The sequence below is a fragment of the Scardinius erythrophthalmus genome, assembly GCF_964197995.2.
Source record: "Scardinius erythrophthalmus genome assembly, chromosome: 9".
Classification (NCBI taxonomy): domain Eukaryota; kingdom Metazoa; phylum Chordata; class Actinopteri; order Cypriniformes; family Leuciscidae; genus Scardinius; species Scardinius erythrophthalmus.
Window position 1 is genome coordinate 10,167,516 of NC_138229.1, and position 23,741 is coordinate 10,191,256.

General features: G+C 40.5%; 1 protein-coding gene across 1 annotated transcript; it reads left to right on the top strand.

The window, feature by feature from the left end:
* Window positions 1-1,609: 1,609 nt before the first annotated feature.
* On the top strand, window positions 1,610-23,219 carry dnaaf11 (dynein axonemal assembly factor 11; the record flags this gene model as incomplete). Its single annotated transcript, XM_081375613.1, has 12 exons — window positions 1,610-1,781; window positions 9,984-10,151; window positions 10,242-10,319; window positions 10,589-10,761; window positions 11,781-11,962; window positions 12,311-12,490; window positions 12,669-12,743; window positions 17,074-17,136; window positions 17,284-17,353; window positions 17,658-17,753; window positions 19,144-19,226; window positions 23,027-23,219. 12 exons carry the CDS (start codon window positions 1,610-1,612, stop codon window positions 23,217-23,219), a joined length of 1,533 nt encoding a protein of 510 aa, XP_081231739.1.
* Between the last annotated feature and the right edge of the window lie 522 nt (window positions 23,220-23,741).

Genomic DNA, 23,741 nt, shown 5'->3' on the forward strand with positions numbered 1-23,741 from the left:
AGTAAAAGTATACAATTATTGTATTTCATATTTGTTATATTATCAAGTGGTTTGGTTTTGATTTATTGTTGTCATATATGATGATCTAGACAAAAGTCAAAAACAGAAAGTTTTGAAATATACCTATACTGTAATCCACTGTTAACAAGCAAACTAGAGCTAGTCTCCTTTGGTGAACCAGTATCAAAGTAAAAAAAAAAAAAAAAAAAAAATCATATTTCTACATCAAAGAATATTTTACTTTATCAGCTTTAGTAGGAGTAATAAAATCTCTCTGTACTTTGCGTATATTCACATTGTGAGTGTGTGTTTCTCCTCATGTATTCTGTTTTACCATATTTGTATTTCTGTTTTACCACAAGAAACACTCTGTAACTCTGGGTATATGGAGCTAGAAGAGTCTCAATAAAGATAAATGCACAAACTGCATTCACATATGCACACACAGGATACACAAATGCACACACATGATTCATAAATACACACACAGGATACACAAATGCGCACAAAATTCACAAATGCACACACAGAATTTAAAAAGCACAGAAGATTCAGAAATGCATACAAAATTCAGAAATGCACACAAAATTCATAAATACACACACAATTGAGAAATGAAAACAAAATTTACAAATGCACACAAGATTCACAAATGCTCAGGACAAGATTCAGAAATGTATTTCTGATGCACACACAAATATATCTTGATTTACAAACTGCTTGCGGTCTGTGAACTTCACTGCATTTGTGTGTGAATTTTGAGACTCCCCTGACTTGGCTCGACACACAAATGCCTTTTTTTAAACAGGGAATGACCTGTGACCAATCAGATACGTCCCTTGTTTTAGCCAATCACAAGAACGCACCCCACGTGGGAGATTGTTTACTTGTAAGCCAATCACATGAAGTGTGGGCGCGAGCGCTAGAGCGAGGTGGGTGGAGTTCTGCCAGTTGGTTTAGACCGGCTTCTTAGGTGGTGGGTCTATCTCGTTTAGTTTTTGATTTGACAGTTACTCAGCAGCTGTGTGGCTCTTTTTTGTCTGTATGAATAATTCACAAAAAGATTAATGATTGTTTCCAACCAAGAAAGATGAGTCTCAATAAAGACCTAGCTTTACTGCTAAGGGAGAATCACGGGGTAAACGGGAGGGTATGTCGAGGTTGGTTACAGCAAGCTACCTAGGCTACAAGTAAGCTAGACTAATTATCAGCTAAAAAGAGTGCTAACCAAAATAAAGAATGATTTCAAATCAACTTTATAGTGGTAGTCATGGAGTTATTTAAGCCAATTATGGTTGATTGTCACAGTTTATACAATGACACAATTCTGTGCATGGTACATCTGTCAGTGGTTGGGCTTCACCTACACAACAGAACAGGTATAAGATGGAATATGGTGGAAAAATATTTTAGTTAAAGATGGCTGTTTTTGATCTATTTAACAAAATTATTTGTGGTCAGAACTGCAGTAGTCTTAATACAAATGTCAAGATGAAAAATGTGATTGAATATTATCTAGTAATGTGCGCTTTCTGTGTTTATTTATCTGAATATAATTCAGTTGTTTATCTAACACGGACAGGACAACATCATATCTCTCCACACCCAAATGACTACAGAGGTGATCGTTGACAATCATCACATCAACAGCAGCATGATGGAGCAGGTCAAGATCACAGAGTTGCTTAGTATCCACATCACAGATGACCCATCTCGATCTATCGACACCACCAACAGAACCTGGCCAAGAAAGTCCAAAAACCTCTGCACTTCCTCCCACAGTTGAGGAAGGCTCATCTCCCAAAAATCCATCCTCTTAACTTTCTATAGGGGAATCATAGAAAGCCTCTTCCTTCCACCCCCACCCTCCAGTAACCTAAGGGCAGCTGATTGACTCTTGCACAAATACACTGGTAGTTTACACTATGATGCTGCTACATTGTTTTATTTTTAAATTTGCTATGAACATTTGACCCCACTTACACTGCCTTTGCTACTTTTCATGTCATCCACTTACACAATAATACTATATTAATTAGGGATAAGGCACGATTTTCAAATATTCGATTAGCTGATTTTATTATAGAATAGGATGTGCGGGATGATTGTCTTTAAAAAATCCCCATGTTTTAGTTGTGGTTATAAGTTGCAATCCTAAATTCACATAAAATTTTTATACATTTAATAAATATATTCTTAATATTTGTTGTTTTTGTTTGTGTTTAAGCGTATATATATCAATAATAATTTTGAGACTTGAAATGTAAACTATCAAGGGTTGGATTTCTAAATATATGTTGGTTATGTGTCTATTCAGAATGACTTCTGAGCAACAACCTTTTTTTTTTTTTTTTGGGTATGTCATATGCATCCTTTGCATATCATTATTCATTCACGTGAAAACATGTTTAACAGTACCAGACATTAGGAAAATATGACATACGGATGTGCCGTTACAGTCAAGTCAAGTTTATTAATATAGCGCTTTTCACAATAGAGATTGTATCAAAGCAGCTTCACAGTATTAAATTAAAATAATACATCAATGTTTGTTTCTAGTGGAAAACGTCCACGTTTGGTAATGCTGATCAATAGTATTGTTGATTGATTAATTAAATTAAATATCCCCAACTGAGCAAGCCATAGGCAACAGTCTATTGCATTAATAAAAATAATTTGTGTGTAGGCTACATTGAACAGACTTTGCCCAACTTGTCTGGGAAAGGAGTTACAGGGCTTTTTACATTTGAGGCTAAACGGATAAAACACCTAATTTTTACCTCAGTATTACTGAACTACATTACTAAAATTAAATTTTTTAAGATTAAAGCAAAATTAAAATTTCAAGAACGCAGCTTCCTGGTCACTGACAAAGATTACTTTGCCTCCGCCGTACAATCTGTGTTCATTATTTATTGGTTGTCAAGGAAACGGGAGGTTTTCTAACGTTATGATTAGTACTCCATGCTTACTTGCCGGTTTAAAAAAGTAAGAGTTTGTAAGGACATTTTGCGTCAAATGTGCAAACAACAAAGTTGGAAACAATGTCTGCAGTACTTATACGATTTTATTACATGGCCTCAGCAAAAAAAAAAAAAAAAAAACGTACACAGCTGAGAGGTAAGTATTAAATTCGTAATTTCGAGGTCCGGCCCACCGCCTCAACCATAGACTGTAAAAAATGGTCTCAACCAACTGGCAGAACTCCACCCACCTCGCTCTAGCGCTGCGCCCACACTTCATGTGATTGGCTTACAAGTAAACAATCCCCCACGTGGGGTGCGTTCTTGTGATTGGCTAAAACAAGGGAGGTATCTGATTGGTCACAGGTCATTCCCTGTTTAAAAAAAGGCATTTGTGTGTCGAGCCAAGTCAGGGGAGTCTCAAAATTCACACACAAATGCAGTGAAGTTCACAGACCGCAAGCAGTTTGTAAATCAAGATATATTTGTGTGTGCATCAGAAATACATTTCTGAATCTTGTCCTGAGCATTTGTGAATCTTGTGTGCATTTGTAAATTTTGTTTTCATTTCTGAATTGTGTGTGTATTTATGAATTTTGTGTGCATTTCTGAAATTTGTATGCATTTGTGAATCTTCTGTGCTTTTTAAATTCTGTGTGTGCATTTGTGAATTTTGTGCGCATTTGTGTATCCTGTGTGTGTATTTATGAATCATGTGTGTGCATTTGTGTATCCTGTGTGTGCATATGTGAATGCAGTTTGTGCATTTATCTTTATTGAGACTCTTCTAGCTCCATATGGGTAGGCTACAGTTCACTCAATAAATATCACTGCTTGGGCAATTCTCTCAAGTCTCTCATTCTTCTTTTATTTTCTTCTTTTCATGACTGCATACTCCTCTTTGGGGTAGATAAGCCAGGGTTCACGAATCTCGGTCCTGGAGGGCCGCTGTCCTGCAGAGTTTAGCTCCAACCCCAATTAAACACACCTGAACCAGCTAATCAAGGTCTCACTAGGCATACTAGAAACTTTCAAACAGGTGTGTTGGAGCTAAACAGGGCAGGACAGCGGCCCTCCAGGACCGAGATTGGTGAACCCTGATATAAGCAATAAAGTTGTTAAATCAGTTAAAATCTTGCTCACTTCAAATAAATGTCAATGTTCCAAAAGTTACTGCCATCAAGCTTTAGGGACATCATTTTTTGTTTTAATTTCACAGTTTTCTGATCCTGTTTCCTTTGTTCCCACTTCTGATTAGTTTCTTACTCATTAGTTCATTGATTTAGTCACACCTGTCCTATTTTACCCATGATTAGTTTGTGTATAGCTAGCCCTCAGTTTGTACTGTCATTGTGGTTGTTCTGTTCTAGTTCTTTGTAATTTCTAATGTAACACTATCTAGTGTAACTCATAAATTGCGCTTGACATTTGTGCTTTAGCTACTGTATACAGGCCACCAGGGCACCACACAGACTTTATCAAAGAATTTGCAGATTTTTTTTATCGGAGTTAGTACTGGCTGCAGATAAAGTCCTAATTGTTGGTGATTTTAATATACATAGATAACAAAAAAGACACATTGTGATTAGCATTTAGAGACATTCTGTACTCTATTGGAGTTAGACAACACGTGTCAGGACCCACTCATTGTCATAATCATACTTTAGATCTAATATTATCACATGGAATCAATGTTAATGCCGTTGAAATTCTGCAGCAGTGCAATGACATCTCAGATCATTATCTAGTCTCGTGTATACTCCATTTAGCCTAGGTTGCAAAGCCGACTCTGTGTTACAAATATGTTAGACCTATCACTTCTGCCACTAAAGATTGCTTTATTAATAATCTTCCTGATCAGTTTCATCTCCTCAGCATCCCAGATAGCTTAGAAGAACTCGATATTACAACAGAAACGTTTAACTCTCTCTTTTCCAGCACTTTAGACACAGTTGCTCCTTTGCACTTAAAGAAGATTAAAGAAAATAGTCCAACGCCGTGGTACAACGAGCACACTCGGGGCCCTTAAGAGAGCAGCCAGAAAAATGGAGTGCAACTAGAAGAAAACAAAACCAGACGTTTTTCGGATTGTGGGGAGAGAGAGCACAATTGCGTACAGAAAAGCCTTAAAAACTGCTAGATTTGCTTATTTTTTGACTCTCTTAGAAGAAAACAAACACAACCCTAGGTATTTATTTGACACCATTGGCTAATGTTCAAAAAACAGTGGTTTTTTGAACATCGGTTCAAAAAACCGCCCACAAAACCTCTCACAATACAACTTTAACATCGTAGGATGTCCTGTTACTTTATCCTCTACAGTAAAAGACCTGGGTGTTATACTCGATTGCAACCTGTCTTTTGAAAATCATATTTCATATGTTACAAAAACAGCCTTTTTCCACCTTAGAAACATTGCTAAGCTACGTAACATGCTATCAGTTTCTGATGCAGAAAAGTTAGTTCATGCATTCATGACCTCGAGACTAGATTCTTGTAATGGGGGTGGTGTGGCGCAATGGATAAGACACATGCCTTTGGTGTGAGAGACCCGGGTTCGAATCCACTGTGAGACACCAATGTGTCCCTGAGCAAGACACTTAACCCCTATGCTCCAGAGGCGTGCGACCTCTGACATATATAGCAATTGTAAGTCGCTTTGGATAAAAGCGTCAGCTAAATGAATAAATGTAAATGTAATGCTTTATTAGCTGGTTGTCCTACATCCTCAATAAACAAGCTACAGTTAGTCCAAAATGCCGCCGCTAGAGTTCTTACTAGATCAAGAAAATATGATCATATAACACTGATTTTATCATCACTGCATTGGTTACCTATACCTATTCCATATTAATTACAAGGTATTGCTACTGACTTATAAAGCCCTAAACGGCTTAGCTCCAGTCTATTTAACGGATCTTCTATCGCCCTATAATCCATCGCGCTCTTTAAGATCACTAAATTCAAGGCTTTTGGTCATACCTAGGATATCCAGAACCACCAAAGGAGGGAGAGCATTTTCACATTTAGCTCCAAAACTCTGGAATAGCCTTCCTGATAGTGTTCGTTGCTCAGACTCACTCTCCCAGTTTAAAACTAGATTAAAGTCGCATCTCTTCAGCCAGGCATTCATATAATATTCTTAATCTTACAGTTTAAACTACAATCCGGCCTCTAGTTCATAAACGCCAGAGGAGAACTGGCCCCTGACTGAGCCTGGGTTCTCCCAAGGTTTTTTTTTTTCTCCATTGGGTCACCTGATGGAGTTTTAGGACACTATTAGGTCACTTGATGGAGTTTTTCGGTTCCTTGTCACTGTTGCCTTTGGCTTGCTCAGTTGGGGATATTTTGGGGATATTTAATTTAATTTTATCAATCAATAAATTCCACTAGAAACAAACCTTGTTGTTTTATTTTAATTTAATACTGTGAAGCTGCTTTGATACAATCTGTATTGTGAAAAGCGCTATACAAATATACTTGACTTGACTTGACTTAAATTAACAAGAAATAAAGCTTCTTCTTCTGAAGTTTCCAAAGAGCATAGCAGTAATGACTTTATGAACTTCTTTACTTACAAGATTGATAATATTAGAGAGAAAATTATAACTAGCAACCATCTACTACATATCGCATCAGGCAGTGCATTATAGTGTCCCTGAGGAAAAATTCCATTAATTTGTTGCAATAGGAGAGGAAGAATTCGTTAAACTCATTAAATCATCTAAATCAACAACATAATTATGTTAGACCCTATACTGACTAAGCTACTGAAAGAGATGCTTCCAGAGGTCATAGATCCTCTTCTTATTATCATTAATTCATCTTTGTCACTAGGATATGTACCAAAAACTTTTAAGCTGGCTATTATTAAACCTCTTATTAAAAAAAACGCAACTTGATCCTAGAGAATTAGTCAATTACAGGCCGATCTCAAATCTACCCTTTTTGGCAAAAATACAAAAAAAAAAAAAGCAGTATCCTCACAACTATGTTCCTTTTTAGAAAGAAATGCTATATGTGAGGATTTCCAGTTAGGATTTAGACTGTGCCATAGTACTGAGATACAAATGATTTGCTCTTATCATCCAATCGTGGTTGTATCTCTCTATTAGTGTTACTTGATCTTAGTGCTGCATTTGATACCATTGACCACAACATTATTTTAAATAGAGTCGAAAATTATGTTGGCATTAGTGGAATTGCATTAGCATGGTTTAAATCATACTTATCTGGCCATTATCAGTTTGTAGCAGTAAATGAAGAAATGTCTTATTGATCACAAGTTCAGTATGGAGTACCACAAGGCTCAGTACTAGGACCGTTGCTGTTCACTCTGTACATGCTACCCTTGGGAGATATATCATTAGGAAGCATGGGATTAGTTTTCACTGTTTTGCTGATGATACTCAGCTCTATATCTCTTCGCACCCCGACGAAACTTGCCAATTCTAGTTGGAGTTTAAAAAGACACACATCCTCTTCCAGGCAGATAATCCTCAACAAACCCGTCTCCATACCGGCGTGACTCCGATCTTCAAACAGATGGAACTGGATAATATTCTGATTGTTCCGACTGAGCCTGGGTTCTCCCAAGGTTTTTTTTCTCCATTCTGCCACTTGATGGAGTTTTGGTTCCTTGCCACTTTCGCCATTTTCCACCTTTGTTGCCATTGGCTTGGCTTGCTTAGTTGGGGACATTAAATTTAACATTTAATTTAATATTCAACAATAATATTGATCTGCCTGCAATGACACTATTATACAAGAACTGAACTGAGCTGGACGATGACATCACGGTTTACTCCAGAGCGGCTATATATATATATATATATATATATATTAATGAACTAAATTAATAACTTTTTTAAAACAAAAATTAAACATCACTGAACTTACTTAAGCTGAACTGTGACACTATTTTCTTCTGGATACAAACTTTTTTGCATTATTTTCCTGTTATCTCTGTAAAACTGCTTTGAAACAATCTGTTTTGTATAAAGCACCATATAAATAAATGTGACTTGACTTGACTTGAGATTGCCTACACTCTCAGAAAAAAGGCAGGCCTACACCTTTGTACCTAAAAAGTGCGTATTAGTACCTCAAAGGTACATTGTAGCAAAAGTATATTAGAACACTTTTAAAGGGTACCATCCCTGAGTGTGGATGCCTGAGTATTATTGTTATTTTTGATTTAGTTATTAAAAACTGCTGCACATAGAATATTCTCTCAAGTCTTTCGTTCTTGACTAAATACAGTTGTGGTAAGAATGAATGGCACCCCTGGTAAATATGATCAGAAATGGCTGTAAAAATAAATCTGCATTGTTTATCCTTTTGATCTTTCATTCAAAAAATGTGCAAAAATCTAACCTTTCATTGAAGTAAAATAATTGAAAGTGCGGGGGAATCACATGATGAAATAAATGTTTTTCTCCAAAACACGTTGGCCACAAATATGGGCAACCTTTTTATTTAATACTTTTTGCAATCTCATTTTACCAAGATAACAGTCCTGAGTTTTCTCCTATAATGCCTAATGAGTTTGGAGAACAACTTACAAGAGATCAGAGACCATTTCTCCATACAGAATCTCTCCAGATCCTGCAGATTCCCAGATCCATGTTGGTGCTTCTCCTCTTCAGTTCAACCCACTCATATAGGGTTCAGGTCAGGGAACTGGGACAGCCATGGCAGAAGCTTCATTTTGTGTCACTGACACATTTTTGTTGATTTTGAGTTTGTTTTGGCTCATTGTCCTGATGGAGGATACAACCATGGCCCATCATAAGATTTCTAGCAGAAGCTGTCAGGTTTTTATTTTTTATCTGGTGATATTTGATAGAATCCACGATGCCATGTATTTGAACAAGACGTCCAGGACTTCCAGCAGAAAAATATGGTCACAACATTAAAGATCCATCGGTATATTAAATTGTACACATGGGGTACTTTTTATCCTTGTGTGCACCAAACCCATCTAGTGTGTTTGCTGCAAAAAAAGCTCCTTTTTTTTAGTTTCATATGACCACAGAACCCTGTGCCGTTTGAAGTTCCAGTCGTGTCTGACAACTAAATTTGCTAGAGTTTGTTTTTTGATGAGCGAGGAGGATTTTTCTTGAAACCCTCCCAAACAACATGTGGGATGTAGCTGCTAGGGGTTATTTGAAAAATTTTTTTTTTTTTTGGTGGTAGCTTTCTGACCCCAAGACTCAACTAATCTCTGCAGTTCTCCATCTGTGATCGTTGAAGAGTGATTATTCATAACGACGTTTGTGCGATACAAATTACGGGAGTTTCACGGGAGAAATAACAAAACGGGAGGGGGGCGGGAGATGGGTGTGAAATACGGGAGACTCCCTGGGGGAAACGGGAGTGTTGACAGGTATGTATAACTTAGCTCAGCCTATTGTAATTTACACAAGCGTTTTCCAAACCTGTCGGTCGCGCAAAGTTTAAACAGGTTCCTTCCAACCCAATGGTTCCAACTCAGCATCTCCAAAATCTACAATCCATCGTCTGTCTTGTCGACTGTTATTGTTCACCCTGACCGCTAGATGACAGAATTGCTAACTTACTTGAATATAAACGGAGGAACGAGAGCGCAAATTTGCCTCTGCTTCTTTGATAAAAAGCTACAAACATAGTTTAAACCTTGTGCAAGGATTACATCGTGTTAGAGCTGTTCTTGTCGAAATGAATATTGAATGATTGTCCGGTTCTGGTGTTGCTCTGCTGGAATGTTTCAACGGAAACGCCTGAAAACACAAGCACCAGTTCCTGCATATTCTGCAGCGTGTCCGTTTCTATAGCAACGCCTTAACACTACCGCGAGCAAGCCATGGTCCGCAGTAAGTGCTTTATTCTTTATGTGACGACTATATTTTTATAAATTATTTTAAGTAATCAGTTGTATATTATATATTATAATATTTCTTCCCACATAAACTCTAATGGGATTTTTTTTGTGTTTGCGGTTTAGCTGGTAAACTAACTTACTGTCTCTCTTCTGCTCAGTCAGTGAGGATCTGATCCGCCGCAGAGCAGAACACAATAATGGTGAGATCTTCTCCCTGGAGGAGGTTTCCCTCCATCAGCAGGACATCGAGAGGATCGAGCACATCCACAAATGGTGCAGAGAACTCAAAATCCTCTACTTACAAAACAACCTCATCCCTAAAATAGGTAATCTGACATTCCTGTGCATATCAGTGGGAACACAGCAACTAACGTTAAATAAAAGGCTGTTAATATAGTGTAACTTTGTTTCTGCAGAAAATGTTGGCAGACTAAAGAAGCTGGAATATTTAAATCTGGCACTGAACAACATCGAAGTCATTGAGAATTTAGAAGGTGACAGAATGTTTCATTGATTTTCTTTTCATTATTAACCTATTGCCAACAGTTTATATATTATACTTAATTTACTTAATTTTAGCAGTATATCTACATGGATTTATCATTTTAAAATGTAACTCTTTTTGAATGGTTTTGTTTGAAAGCATGGTGTGTTTTGTTGCAAATATACTCTAACCAGAAGATACTGTATGTGATTTTTGTTTCACTCCAGTTCATGTACTCTATATGCGCATAGTAATATATTTGTGTTTATTTGTTTGTAGGCTGCGAGAGCTTACAGAAACTAGACCTGACAGTAAATTTCGTGGGAAAGCTGAGCAGTGTGGAGTCTCTGAAGCAGAACCTTCATCTCAGAGAGCTCTACCTGGTGGGAAACCCCTGTGCTGATTTTCACGGATACAGACAGTATGTGGTGGCAGTTCTGCCTCAACTACAGGTACAGTAGAGAGACATTTTTAGCCTCGTCCAATGAATGAATCAGTGGCGTGCAGTGGTGTTCTGAAATGAGGCAAAGTCCTTCGTTTTTTTTTATGTTTTATATATATATATATATATATATATATATATATATATATATATATATATATATATATAGGCTATTTAATGTTTTATTTATATAAATCAAATGTAAATTCATGTCCCAGGTACACTTAATTTTTTTCACATTGTTTTCTTCCTGGTTAAATAAGCATATAACCTACATACATTTTTTTTTGTATTTAGTATTTAATGTAATTAATGTTCTATTTATTAAAACCAAACATAAATCTCATCAAGATAGTTTTTTTAAGCATTTTTACATTTATTCTAAATAGTAACTAAAAGGCACAATTTAAACTATATTTTATTTGTATTTTTGATGTTTAGCTGTTCTTTTTAATAGTCAACTTATTTTCATCAGTTGTCGGGAAATCATAGACAAAGATGCTATCTACCTTTAATTTCACCAAGCAGATTGCTCACTAAAAAAAAAACCACAGTCATTATGTTTTCAGTCCATTTCGAGTTTGATTTTGACGTGAGATAAAGCAGTGATATCTAAATGGCTGAAAGGTTTATTTACTTTTTAATTAGTCTTCCTAAACGGCATCATTTTGTTCATTCAGACCGATTCACGAACACCCACGAAAACAAGAGGTGGGATTTAACGCACAAACCAATCACATCCAACCATAACCAATCATAGCGCGATGGAAGCATTGCCTCCCCATTCATTCTCAGTTACCCCCCACTAAAACCACTGCACGGTTTAGGGGGTCTGTTAAAAGTCAATGGGCTCAGGGGAAGCATGAGAGATGCAGACTCTTACTGTTACTTTACCTGCTGGTGTTCCTGTTGGACAGTGTTGCTTTAGAAAAACAAGTGATTTATACACTTATTTTGAGGAGGCACTGCCTCCCTTGCCTCCTCGGAGGAAACGCCCCTGGAATTAATGATTTCTTCTGTGCTTTGCAGTGGTTGGACGGGAAAGAAATTGGTCGAGCTGAGCGTATCCAGGCCCTGCAGGTACTGGATGCAGTCAGGAGACGCGTTTTAGAGCAGGAGGCGGAGTATTTAGAGACGAGAGAGAAGCAGAAGAGGAGTGGTTTGAAAGAGACCTCAACCATGGAAGAGCAGGAGCATCCTCAAATAAACCAGTAAGTGTCTTTAAGAGAGCTGAAGTTTGGAAAACTGAAGAAAATTCAGGTTGTATGAGATTAACTTTAACAGACTTTACCCTGAAAATTACCTTTTAGAAATTAATTTAAGCAATATTTTTTTCTCAGCAATCAGGGTATAATTCACACAGTGGAAGATACACACAAATTTTATACTAATTCACCCCAAAAATCCCCTTAGTAAAGCTTCTTTAAGAATGAAGCACCTGACATTGAGAATGTGAACGTACTATGGAGTTTTGGGTAAAACAGTGAGTGTTATCTGCTTTGTGCCTGTCCTGTGAGTTTTTCTCTTTAATTAGACTTAACTGCAATGATTTCTCACAGATCGCTCTCTGAGAACCAAAATGGGACCCATCAAAATCCAGAATCAAGCTCGAAGGCTCACACAGACGCAGAGGATAAGGAGAGGGAATTCTGGGAAAAGCCATGCGCATTCACACCAGAATCCAGACTAGAGACCCATCGCCATCTGGAGGACAAGAGGAGGGCCAATGAGAAAGAGAGGTACTTTGCTAACTAAGAAGGGGTTTAAATCACTTTAATGGTCTCTATATCTAATTATCACTGTGATGCCATTTCACCATCTTTACATTTTTATGAGATACAAAGAGAGAAAGACATTAAGCTTTTGAATGTTTTTGCTGTAAACGCCTTCACTTATAGCAGTCGATTCTTTCTACAGGGAGAAGCCTAAAACGAAAACCCCCAGAACTCTGATCACCGCAAACGGACGAGTGCTGAACGTCAACGAGCCAAAGTACACACACACACACACACACACACACACCTTGACTTTGTGTCCTAGTGGACAGATAAAACCTTTTTACCCATACTGTCAGAAATGGTGTAGCAATCATTTTGAATTTCTGATCTGAAAGGGTCAGGACTCATGTACGTTTATTTAAACATTAAAAATTAAAATTCATCATTTTGAAATTGGACATTGCGTTACCATGGAAATGGTGCTGATAAACCTTTAAAAAACCTTGGGGCTCCCAAGGATTTTAAATCAAATCTTTTTCAAATCTTGACAAAACACTGTTGCATATTTGGCCACTGTTTTGTGATAGAAGTGATTGTTATGAACTGCTCCGAGACAAGAAGGTAGATCCAAACGCAGCTTTTATTTAAGGGGCAATCCAAAGGCGTAATCCAAAGTACAGGCAATGGGTCAAAACACAGGTAGGCAGTCCAAACAAACAAATAAACAAACAAACAAACAAACAAAACAGGCAGGGACCAGAGGCAAGAGAGTAATCCAGGGACCAGGGCAAGATATCCAAAAACCAAGAAACATGAAACCAGGGAAAATGCTCGGAATTGCAGACTGACAGTACAACAAGACTTCGCGGTGAGTGAATGAATGAACATGGTATAAATAGACAGACTAACAGGATGAGACAGGTGAATGCAATCAGTGAATGAGGTACAGGTGAATGTGATCAGTAATAAGTGATGATGAGTCCAGGCAGTGAGTTATGGGAACTGTAGTTTGTGAGTGAATAGGAGAGTCCTATGTGGAGTGCCCTCTGGTGGCTCTCAAGGGCACTCCAGCTGGTGATCGTTACATAGCCCCCCCTTTAAGGAGCGGATTCCAGACGCTCCTAAACTGTCCAGGAGGGAGGTGAAGCGGAGGCGGACCCGGGGGTGGGATGGAGGGCCAGGCCCGTGGAGCGGCAGAGGACCTGGATACTGCAGCAGGATGGGAGGCCAGGGCGGATCAGGCTGTGCAGATGACCAGGGTGGAGCAGGGTGTGCAGGCGACCAGGGCGGAGCAGGCTGTGCAGGTGACCAGGGCGGAGCAGGGTGTGCAGGCGACCAGGGCGGATCAGGCTGTGCAGGCGACCAGGGCAGAGCAGGCTGTGCAGGCGACCAGGGCGGATCAGGCTGTGCAGGTGACCAGGGTGGAGCAGGGTGTGCAGGCGACCAGGGCGGAGCAGGCTGTGCAGGCGACCAGGGGGGAGACAACCCTTCAGGCGGCCAGGGAGGAGACGAACCTTCAGGCGGCCAGGGCGGAGACGACCATTCAGGCGGCCAAGGAGGAGACGAACCTTCAGGCGGCCAGGGCAGAGATGACCATTCAGGCGGCCTGGGCGGAGAAGACCCCTCGGGCGGCCACGGCGGTGAAGACCCCTCGGGCGGCCACGGCAGTGAAGACCCCTCGGGCGGCCTGGGCGGAGAAGACCCCTCGGGCGGCCACGGCGGAGGAACTGGAACTGGCACCACCGGAACTGGTACCACTGGAGCTGGCACTGGAACTGGCACCACCGACTCAGGTTCAGGAACAGACACAGACACTGGCTCAGGAACTGGAACAGACACAGGAACTGGAACAGACACAGACACAGACACAGACACTGGCTCCAGCTCAGGAACTGGAACAGACACCGGCTCAGGGAAAGGCATGTCGGCAGCCATCTCTGTAGAGGGTAACTCTGCTGAGGACACTGGCTCGGCGGAGACCATCTTGTCCGGAGACACTGGTTCGGCGGAGACCATTTTGTCCTGAGACACTAGTTCAGCGGCGGTGGCCATCTTGTCCGAAGACACAGGCGTGGAGTCGGCCATCTTGTCCAAAGACACAGGCGTGGAGTCGGCCATCTTGTCCAAAGACACAGGCGTGGAGTCGGCCATCTTGTCCAAAGACACAGGCGTGGAGTCGGCCATCTTGTCCAAAGACACAGGCGTGGAGTCGGCCATCTTGTCCAAAGACACAGGCGTGGAGTCGGCCATCTTGTCCAAAGACACAGGCGTGGAGTCGGCCATCTTGTCCGAAGACACAGGCGTGGGAAGAAGAAGAGGAACAGATTCAGGCTCAGTATCAGGATCAGATTCAGGCTCGGCGGGACGAGACTCCTGACGGGCAGACGTGACGTGAACAGTCTCTGGATCGGCAGACGTGACGTGAACAGTCTCTGGATCGGCAGACGTGACGTGAACAGTCTCTGAGCTTGACGGGACCAGCGGCGGCGAGGGCTTTGAGCTGGTTGGGACCAGCGGCGAAGAGGACTTTGAGCTGGGCAGGACCAGCGGCGAAGAGGGCTTTGAGCTGGGCAGGACCAGCGGCGAAGAGGGCTTTGAGCTGGGCAGGACCAGCGGCGAAGAGGGCTTTGAGCTGGGCAGGACCAGCGGCGAAGAGGGCTTTGTGCTGGACAGCGATGAAGGGGGCTCTGTGCTGGGCAGCGATGAAGAGGGCTCTGTGCTGGACGGGACCAGCGGTGAAGAGGGCTCTGTGCTGGACGGGACCAGCGGTGAAGAGGGCTCTGTGCTGGACGGGACCAGCGGTGAAGAGGGCTCTGTGCTGGACGGGACCAGCGGTGAAGAGGGCTCTGTGCTGGACAGGACCAGCAGTGAAGAAGGCTCTGTGCTGGACGGGACCAGCGGTGAAGAAGGCTCTGTGCTAGACGGGACCAGCGGTGAAGAGGGCTCTAGCCTGGCAGGCATGTCGCCTGCTGTCTCAGGCGCGGCGGGCATGACGCTTACTGCCTTGGCTTCGGCAGATCTGGCGTGAAGTGCAGGCTCGGCTGGACTGGCGTGAAGGGCAGACGGTGACATGGCGTGCCACGGAAGGAAGCTCTCCAGACATCTGGAGAGTGCCTCTCTCCAATCCAGACTGGAGAGATCGGGGAGCTCCCTCGGGTCGACCTCCTTAGCCCCCAGCCGGTAACACAACTTAATTGCCTCGTCCCCCAGAGAACAAGAGGCAGCGAGAGGAACAAACCCCCAGGTATACTGGAACAGATCGAGGCTATCCAGGGCCAAGGCTGCGATCTGTCCAGCGAACTCCCGGCTCATGCTGGGAAGATCAGGCGAGATCTGTACTGCTGCATTCCTGGAGGTCATAGCTGCTGGATCTGGGTGTGGCGAATTCTTCTGTCATGAACTGCTCCGAGACAAGAAGGTAGATCCAAACGCAGCTTTTATTTAAGGGGCAATCCAAAGGCGTAATCCAAAGTACAGGCAATGGGTCAAAACACAGGTAGGCAGTCCAAACAAACAAATAAACAAACAAACAAACAAACAAACAAACAAAACAGGCAGGGACCAGAGGCAAGAGAGTAATCCAGGGACCAGGGCAAGATAGTCAAAAACCAAGAAACATGAAACCAGGGAAAATGCTCGGAATTGCAGACTGACAGTACAACAAGACTTCGCGGTGAGTGAATGAATGAACATGGTATAAATAGACAGACTAACAGGATGAGACAGGTGAATGCAATCAGTGAATGAGGTACAGGTGAATGTGATCAGTGATAAGTGATGATGAGTCCAGACAGTGAGTTATGGGAACTGTAGTTTGTGAGTGAATAGGAGAGTCCTATGTGGAGTGCCCTCTGGTGGCTCTCAAGGGCACTCCAGCTGGTGATCGTTACAGTGATACTGTATGGGTGTCACTGGTGGCTATTTTTGTGATATCAACTTCAAATTTGGAACACAACTTGGTTAGACATATGGCTTTAATTTTGTAGCAATTCCAAAGCAAGTCCAAAATATTTTGTAAAATATATATTTTGTATAAAATTGCTTTCACTTGCAGAGTGTCATCTGTAAAAAGAAACCAACCATAGGTCTGTATTGCAAATTGTTCATTAATTACTACCATTTAAGCTCAGTGCATTTGCAAGTCTGTGCTTAAAAGGGGTGACAGTTAACAGGTTAAAAGAAACAAGCCAACACTCAAAACAAAATCCCCCAAACCCATAGAGAAAATACAAAATGCAAATGTCCAAACACAGGTGTGCATGAGGTCATAGCTCAGTGAGGGAATACAAACAGAAAAAAAAAAAATATTCAAAATGGGAATGATACATTTGAATTTTTGTGCAATGATTGAATTTTGGCTAAATGAGACTAGGGCATGGAAGCCGTAAAAGCCCAACTGAAAACACAATTCTATTTATAGTGAGAATCAACAACATGTAAGATGGCTGAACTAGGACACAGGAAAGATATAGCCTATATCATAAATCTATATCAACAGAGCTCCACTCCAAGCAGCGACATGAATGAGGTCACACACATACTCAAACACTACAGTAGCGGTTTGAGTTTGGATATAATTATTCAATCTGATCTCTGTCTGCAAGGTTGGACTTCAGTCTTACTGAGGCCGAGAACAACTGCATGCTTCTGGATTTACATGTTTACAGGTACAGATACACTCGCCACAACATAACCAAGTCATGATTTAGCAGTATTACTTCTCTCTGAGTGAACTTCTGAGTGTATTTGGTCGTCTTTTAGTAACTTTTCTCCTAACTGCACACACACTCACATTGCTCTCTTCTGTGCTGTAGGCACATGGACACCTCCCTGCTGGATGTGGATGTTCAGCCAACATATGTGAGAGTGACCGTCAAAGGAAAGGTAGATTATCCATCACTCTTTCTCTCTCTTTCCATCTCTCTCTCACTCTCATCTGATGAGTTTGACCTTTAAAGCTGATTAGCCAGCAGTAAATCTACACTCTTTATTCTGCCTCATTTCCTCACAAATCTGCCGCAGACCAGCACAAAGTAACGACTCTCGCTTACCACACCCCAGATGTACATGTGTGTGTGACTCTCAGTATTGATGGAAATGAGTTTATGACTAGTTTATACTGTAGTTCACTTTTACAGTGCCAAGTGCTTCAAACCCCACATTAATTAAAGTGTATGTGTGTGTGCAGGTTTTCCAGCTGGTTTTGCCTGCAGAAGTGACACCTGACAACAGCACAGCACAGAGATCCCAAACCACCGGCCACCTGCTCCTCACCCTGCCTCTGGTACGGCTGGTACACCTGAAACACTCCTCAAACACCTGATGTCTTTGAACATCATTTCCATTCTAGTTTTCATATATATAGGGGGTTTATTCCCTCAGTGACCATGTGTTATAAGTTCAATGAAACCTGATGATCTTTTCCAAACTAAAAATCTCATTAAGCTTATATTCGACAAATAAAACAACTGATTGTCAGTATGTGCAGCATGAACTTCAGCAAGAGAAATCTCATCAAATATAATATCTGTTAAAATGATTCATTTAAATGATGTTTTATAAACAAAGTTCGGGAGGAGCACGTTCAAATAAGCAATCCAATCTACTCGTCATCAAACAATTACGTCTACCCTAATCAGCATGACAAGAAGTATATATATATCCACACTGTCAACTCACCTAATATTCCTTGACAGTTTTTCAGCATCCCTCCACCACCCCGACTCCTCACTCTTGGCTTAATCTTTACAGCCAGGAATACGGGGGGGAGTACTCTGGGTTCGGGCCGAATACCGAGCCCGGAGCCCTCTCCTCGGACAGCACGCCAAATACGCATTTATTCTATCTAACTTATTTGTAAGTGTGAACTAGTGAAACATAATCACAGAACTATGTTAGCTAGTAGCTGAGAAAGTTGACATGTCCTGTGGTGTGACGTGCTGTACATTGAAAATTAATTATCGAATGCAAAAATATAATAAAAAATAATGCAAGATGCAAAAAATGGTGACCATTCACAGCACTACAAACCTTTTCTTATATATTTATGTACACTAGCTCACCATGACTGCATTTACTTACAGTGAAAACAGTAATATTGTGAAATATTATGACAATTTAAAATACCTGTTTTTAGTTTTGATATATGAAATTTATTCCGGTGATGCAATGCGGAATTTTTAGCAGCCATTACTCCAGTCTTCAGTGTCACATGATCCTTCAGAAATTATTCTAATATGATGATTTGCCGCTCAAGAAACGTATCACTGTTAAAAACTCGGTGTTGCTTAATAATTTTGGGGAAACTGTGAAAACGGATTCTTTGATAAATAGAAAGTTCAAAAGTACAGCATTTATTTGAAATAGAAATCTTTTGTAACATTAAAAAAGAAAAATCTTACTGACCCCAAACTTTTGAATGGTAGTGTAATGTTTAACCTAACATCCTAAAAAAAATATGGTTCATAGATGTCAACTATCCACTTGAAGTGCAGTGAAACTGGAATGGGATTGTATAAAGGTGCCTGCTAACAGCTTTCTGAAAGTCTGGTTGAATGATCAGTTCATTTACTAGTTTTTTTTTTTAGTAGACAACTTTTTGTATACATATCTAGACTGTGTAAAACTAGCCTGTGCCTTAAAATATATCTGATATATTTGTGTTTATTTTCTAGGCACATGGAGAGATAAAAACAAAGAAACCCACAGTAAGGCCGACCAGTGTTACCAGTAACCAGAATACAAAGAAAAAGACCAGGTAATTCAGTTGCAGTTCAGCTGCCTGTCTATGTGAATGTGTGTGTCACATTTTTATATTATGATCTTGGTCTTTATACCACTCCAGACTAGAGGTGGGAATCTTCAGTCACCTCACGATCCGATCCGATTCCGATTCTGGGAGTCACGATCCGATTCCAGAACGATTCTTTATCTACCCCCCCCCCCATTATCCCCCCCCCCATTAATTCATTAGTTTACATAAGTAATTAAGTAGTCTATTTTTTTTTATAATTACAAATAAAATAAATAAAACATTAAAACAGTTTTATTTTAAGAATTTTAAACTAATATAACTTCAAACCATATAAATAGCAAATAATAAAGAGAAGCATAGAAACAAATGACAAAGAAACAGAAGAGTGCTTTCAGTATTTAAGATTATCTGAACATTTTCCATTCAAGAACTGTGAGTGATTTATTTTCATCATACTTTTGTTTTTTACTTTGACATCTTATTAGACTGAGATATCTTAGATATCTATTTAGCTGCATTCACGCTCGGATCTCTTTTTAAATACAAGTAGTAATGTGGTTTGTCCTCACCGTTTAATCCCTTAAGACATAACTTGCTGTGTTTACGTTCATTTTGCACAAGTATATTAAACCACTTACACGGAGTCGCACAGCCGCATGCGCGAGCAGTCAACACAAACAAAGCGTGCATCAGCATTTGAAACTGAAAGCAGCCTTCTGTTAGCGAGGTTCATATTTTAAATATATAAGTCCACTGCATTCCAAACCACATAAACGATGACTTCGTAGAGCATTTTTAAGGAGAATATCGACGCGCGAGACAGCACACTTCAAGTGTAACATCAAACAGAGCGTGCGCGCGTCTCTCACAGCGCATCCTGTACAATGAAGCCTGTGAATGTCCTTTTAATTCATTTCAACCTTTCCGAACTTTATTAAATATTATTTTACTGAAGGTACGTGTGTGGGGAATTGTTGGCAAGCAGAAGACGGGTGTTTCTAAAGCAAACTCTGCGTCATCGCACATCTGGTTATAGACTAAGCTCAGAATCGATTCTGAAATTCTCAGAATCGATCCAGAATCGTTGGAGAGAGAATCGCGATGCATCGATGGATCGATTTTTTCTCCCACCACTACTCCAGACCAAATAAATGTAACCTTGGTCAGAGTCGGGGTTAGTTTTTAATCTTGGCTCACATATCAAATACACAAATCTTAAAACAGAATTCTGCTAAATAACTTATGTATTCCACTAAAAAAGAAAAATCTGGCATTCATATGACATGAGGATGAGTGAGATGGTGGCAGTGTTTTAATTTCTGGTTGAACTATCCATTTAAGATGACAAGAATCGAAGTTGTGTCCTTGAGCAAAACACTCAACTGCAGGTCACTCCAGGGACACTGAGCTTCTCATTAGGAATGTGGCTTTAGAGCTAAGTTTGCTAAAAGACTAAATTGCAATATATACACACATACACACTTATCTGTCTTAGAATTGATCTCTCTTTATAGACCTCCCTCTCGTCCTCTAGTTTTATCTCTGCAGTTCACAGCAGCAAGTCTTGTGGGGTTCACTTTCACACAGAACAATATCCATTGTGTGTGTGTGCACGCACGCCTAATGGGTCTTAATGCATGTTTGCATTAACCCGTGTGGCTGTGGAATTAGTTCGATGACTTTAAGGTTTCATTCCATTGTGCGATTATGTGTCTGTGTGTGTCCTTCAGTCGCTTTATCAGTGCAGTAAGTGAACACCAGGGTATAACATTAAAGACCTAATAAAAATGCAAAGAAGATGCAAATAAGCCAGTTACTGTCATTCCTCTCACAAACACATACACTTCCGCTCTGACTTCATCCTGATGAATGACATTATCTGAACCTGATTATTACTCCTGACCTCCTGACACACTGTGCGAGGTCAAATATACACAAACGCTCGTGTTATTATTTACTGAGACCCTCAGGTCATACACACACTAACACACCTGTGCTTGTGTTCCTGCCCCTGAGGAAATCATTGCACTTTCTGTAAATCATCTGTGTGTGTGATAATGTACCCGCCGAGGCACTGATTGGCTCTGAAAGTACAATGTAATTGCACACTATCTGTAATTCAGAGTCCAATCAGGTTTCAGTTGCCGCACTAATTAAATTTTCAGTGATTCATTCTTAAACCATGAAAGAGGTGCAAGTAGAGATAAAAAGAGGGACTCTAATATTGTACTATAAATAACAAACTGTATTAGTGTTATTGTGTGGTCAAATAATTAAGATGAAATTGTCCTGGATCGTACTAGCAAACAGTTTAAATAAAGCCCTGCTGTGTGCTGAAGACACAAGTCTTTCAGTTTGAGTCCACAGCATGTCAGGGCTGATTTATCTGTTATTTTGATGGGTGGGGCATCATACTGGGATTTGTGTTTCCATGCAAGTACAACATGATGATGTTGTGTATTAATGGGCATTTATCAGCTTACCTCACTGCTTACTACTTTTCAAGCAGTGACTAAACATGAGCCCTTTCTCGATATGCGTTTTTGTCTGTACTTGTGGACTTGTGAAACTTCATCATTCGCTGTCCAATTCAAAGTTCACATCTAGCCAAGTACAGTTCAAATCCCTGGATGTGTTTTTGCTCTACCTCTTTTATCGAGGATGTATCAGGAGGTAACTTGTGCAAACTTGAGACAGTCAGGTATCCCAAAATGCATCTCGCACCAAATAGCAAGCATCAATGGCGGAGGAGAAAACCTGCATATTTTTTTAAATTCTACTGCCATTGTGTCATGAAATGTATGTTTGTTTAAAGCTCAAATCTGCGTTTTATTCTGGGCATTCAGCACTCATGCACTTCGGCTAGACCTAACATTTGCCGCTGATGTTTCTATAACTGCAAAATACCCCTCATTTATTATTGCTTTCACCCATACGGCCTGTTTTGTCTGAAAAGTCATTTGAGAGGTTTATAGATTAAGATTATGCAGTCTCTTACGTAACTTTTTTTTTTTTTAGAATATGGTGCACTGATAGTCTGGCTATCACCAGACCAAGCTCAATCTTTTAAGACTGAACATTAGTCTGGGGAGTCTGTTCTGTATTTTCTACTGCACAAGAGGCGTGATCAACGGGCATAGTTCACATGACTCTGTACGCAATCGGATAGTCCTTCAACCAATCAGACCAACGATACTTTGCAGCGAAAACTCCAGGCAGGAAATGTGTCAACAAACGTGTTGGTTTGGAGCATTGATCAGCCGTCTGCAGAAGCAGCAATGGCATAGAGCGATTTTTGCAGGTTGTGCAAAAAAAACTAAAACATGAAAGTGAGTGGTATTTACACCCACTCGAGCGATTTGTTTGCTAAACTAAAGAAGCCATTGAGAATCGTTGAGAGGAATTGGATTGGATTAAACCCGCCAATAGCGCGCCAGGTGGATAAGCCAGTTTGTGATTGGTCCCCGCAAATTTGTAACGGAAGCAGGATAGAAGAATGTACAGGTTTCCAGCCTGAGGTGCAGTGCGAAATCAAATCGCAGACAGATCGGGCTGGGTTTACCCAGTCTAGTGCACTGATGAATCACAATAAAAACTAGGACATTTATTCATGAAGTAAACAGGGTCAAATTTGTCATATAGGGTGTGTCTTTGTGTTAGATGGGATTTAGCAAAGAGCAGGTGGGGAAAACAACCAATTTTGCAGGGATTGTGCTGACTGAACAGTTAGACTAGAGTTATAGACTAATAAATTCTTAAAATACAACAAAACGGCAATCTCAGACAGATCTGTCTCTTTGCAGGGCAGCGCCAGGGCGTGAATTATTGGAGGTGGATCCCGGTCTGGCTGGGAGCCTGGCCAACATTGTTCCCAAAGGAAAGGAGTCATCCCACAAGCCCCTGCAACTCTCACAGCCTCACCAGCATTGTGGTGTCGAGGAGAGGCCAGTGTCAAAGGACTTTTTGGATGATCCAGAAGTGCCTCCACTTATGTGAACAAGTCAGAGAGAGAGAGAGAATATTATATGAAATGACACAGCAAGTGAGCATAAGCGTAATCTCCCTCTCTGCTGAGCTTGTGGAACTGTGCGTGTGATGAAATAATGTGAGATATATTTAGCACTCTTCATTAGACGTATAGTTAAGCAGATGAGTAATTGTCAGTCTCATTAAAGCTCGCTGAATATTTCACCGCTACAGATCCTTCACTATCAATGTGTTCTCTCTCTCTTGATCATACACACTCACTCAGATACTAATTTATTGGCTTACAGTCATGTCTGTCTGATATAAAGGAGGACAAGTCTCTTAAGCCATGTCTAAACTGAACGCGGGCATCAAAACTAAATCGCTCCCATTATAATCAATGAAGCTGCCTGCAATAGAAAATGCCTGTTTTGGTGTGTTTTTCAGGATGTGTGAAAATGTATTACTTGCGATGCCTCTGGCCTACTAATTTAAATTGTCATTTGTTTCTAACTATTAGTAGTCATAGCATCATTACAATTAAAATGATTA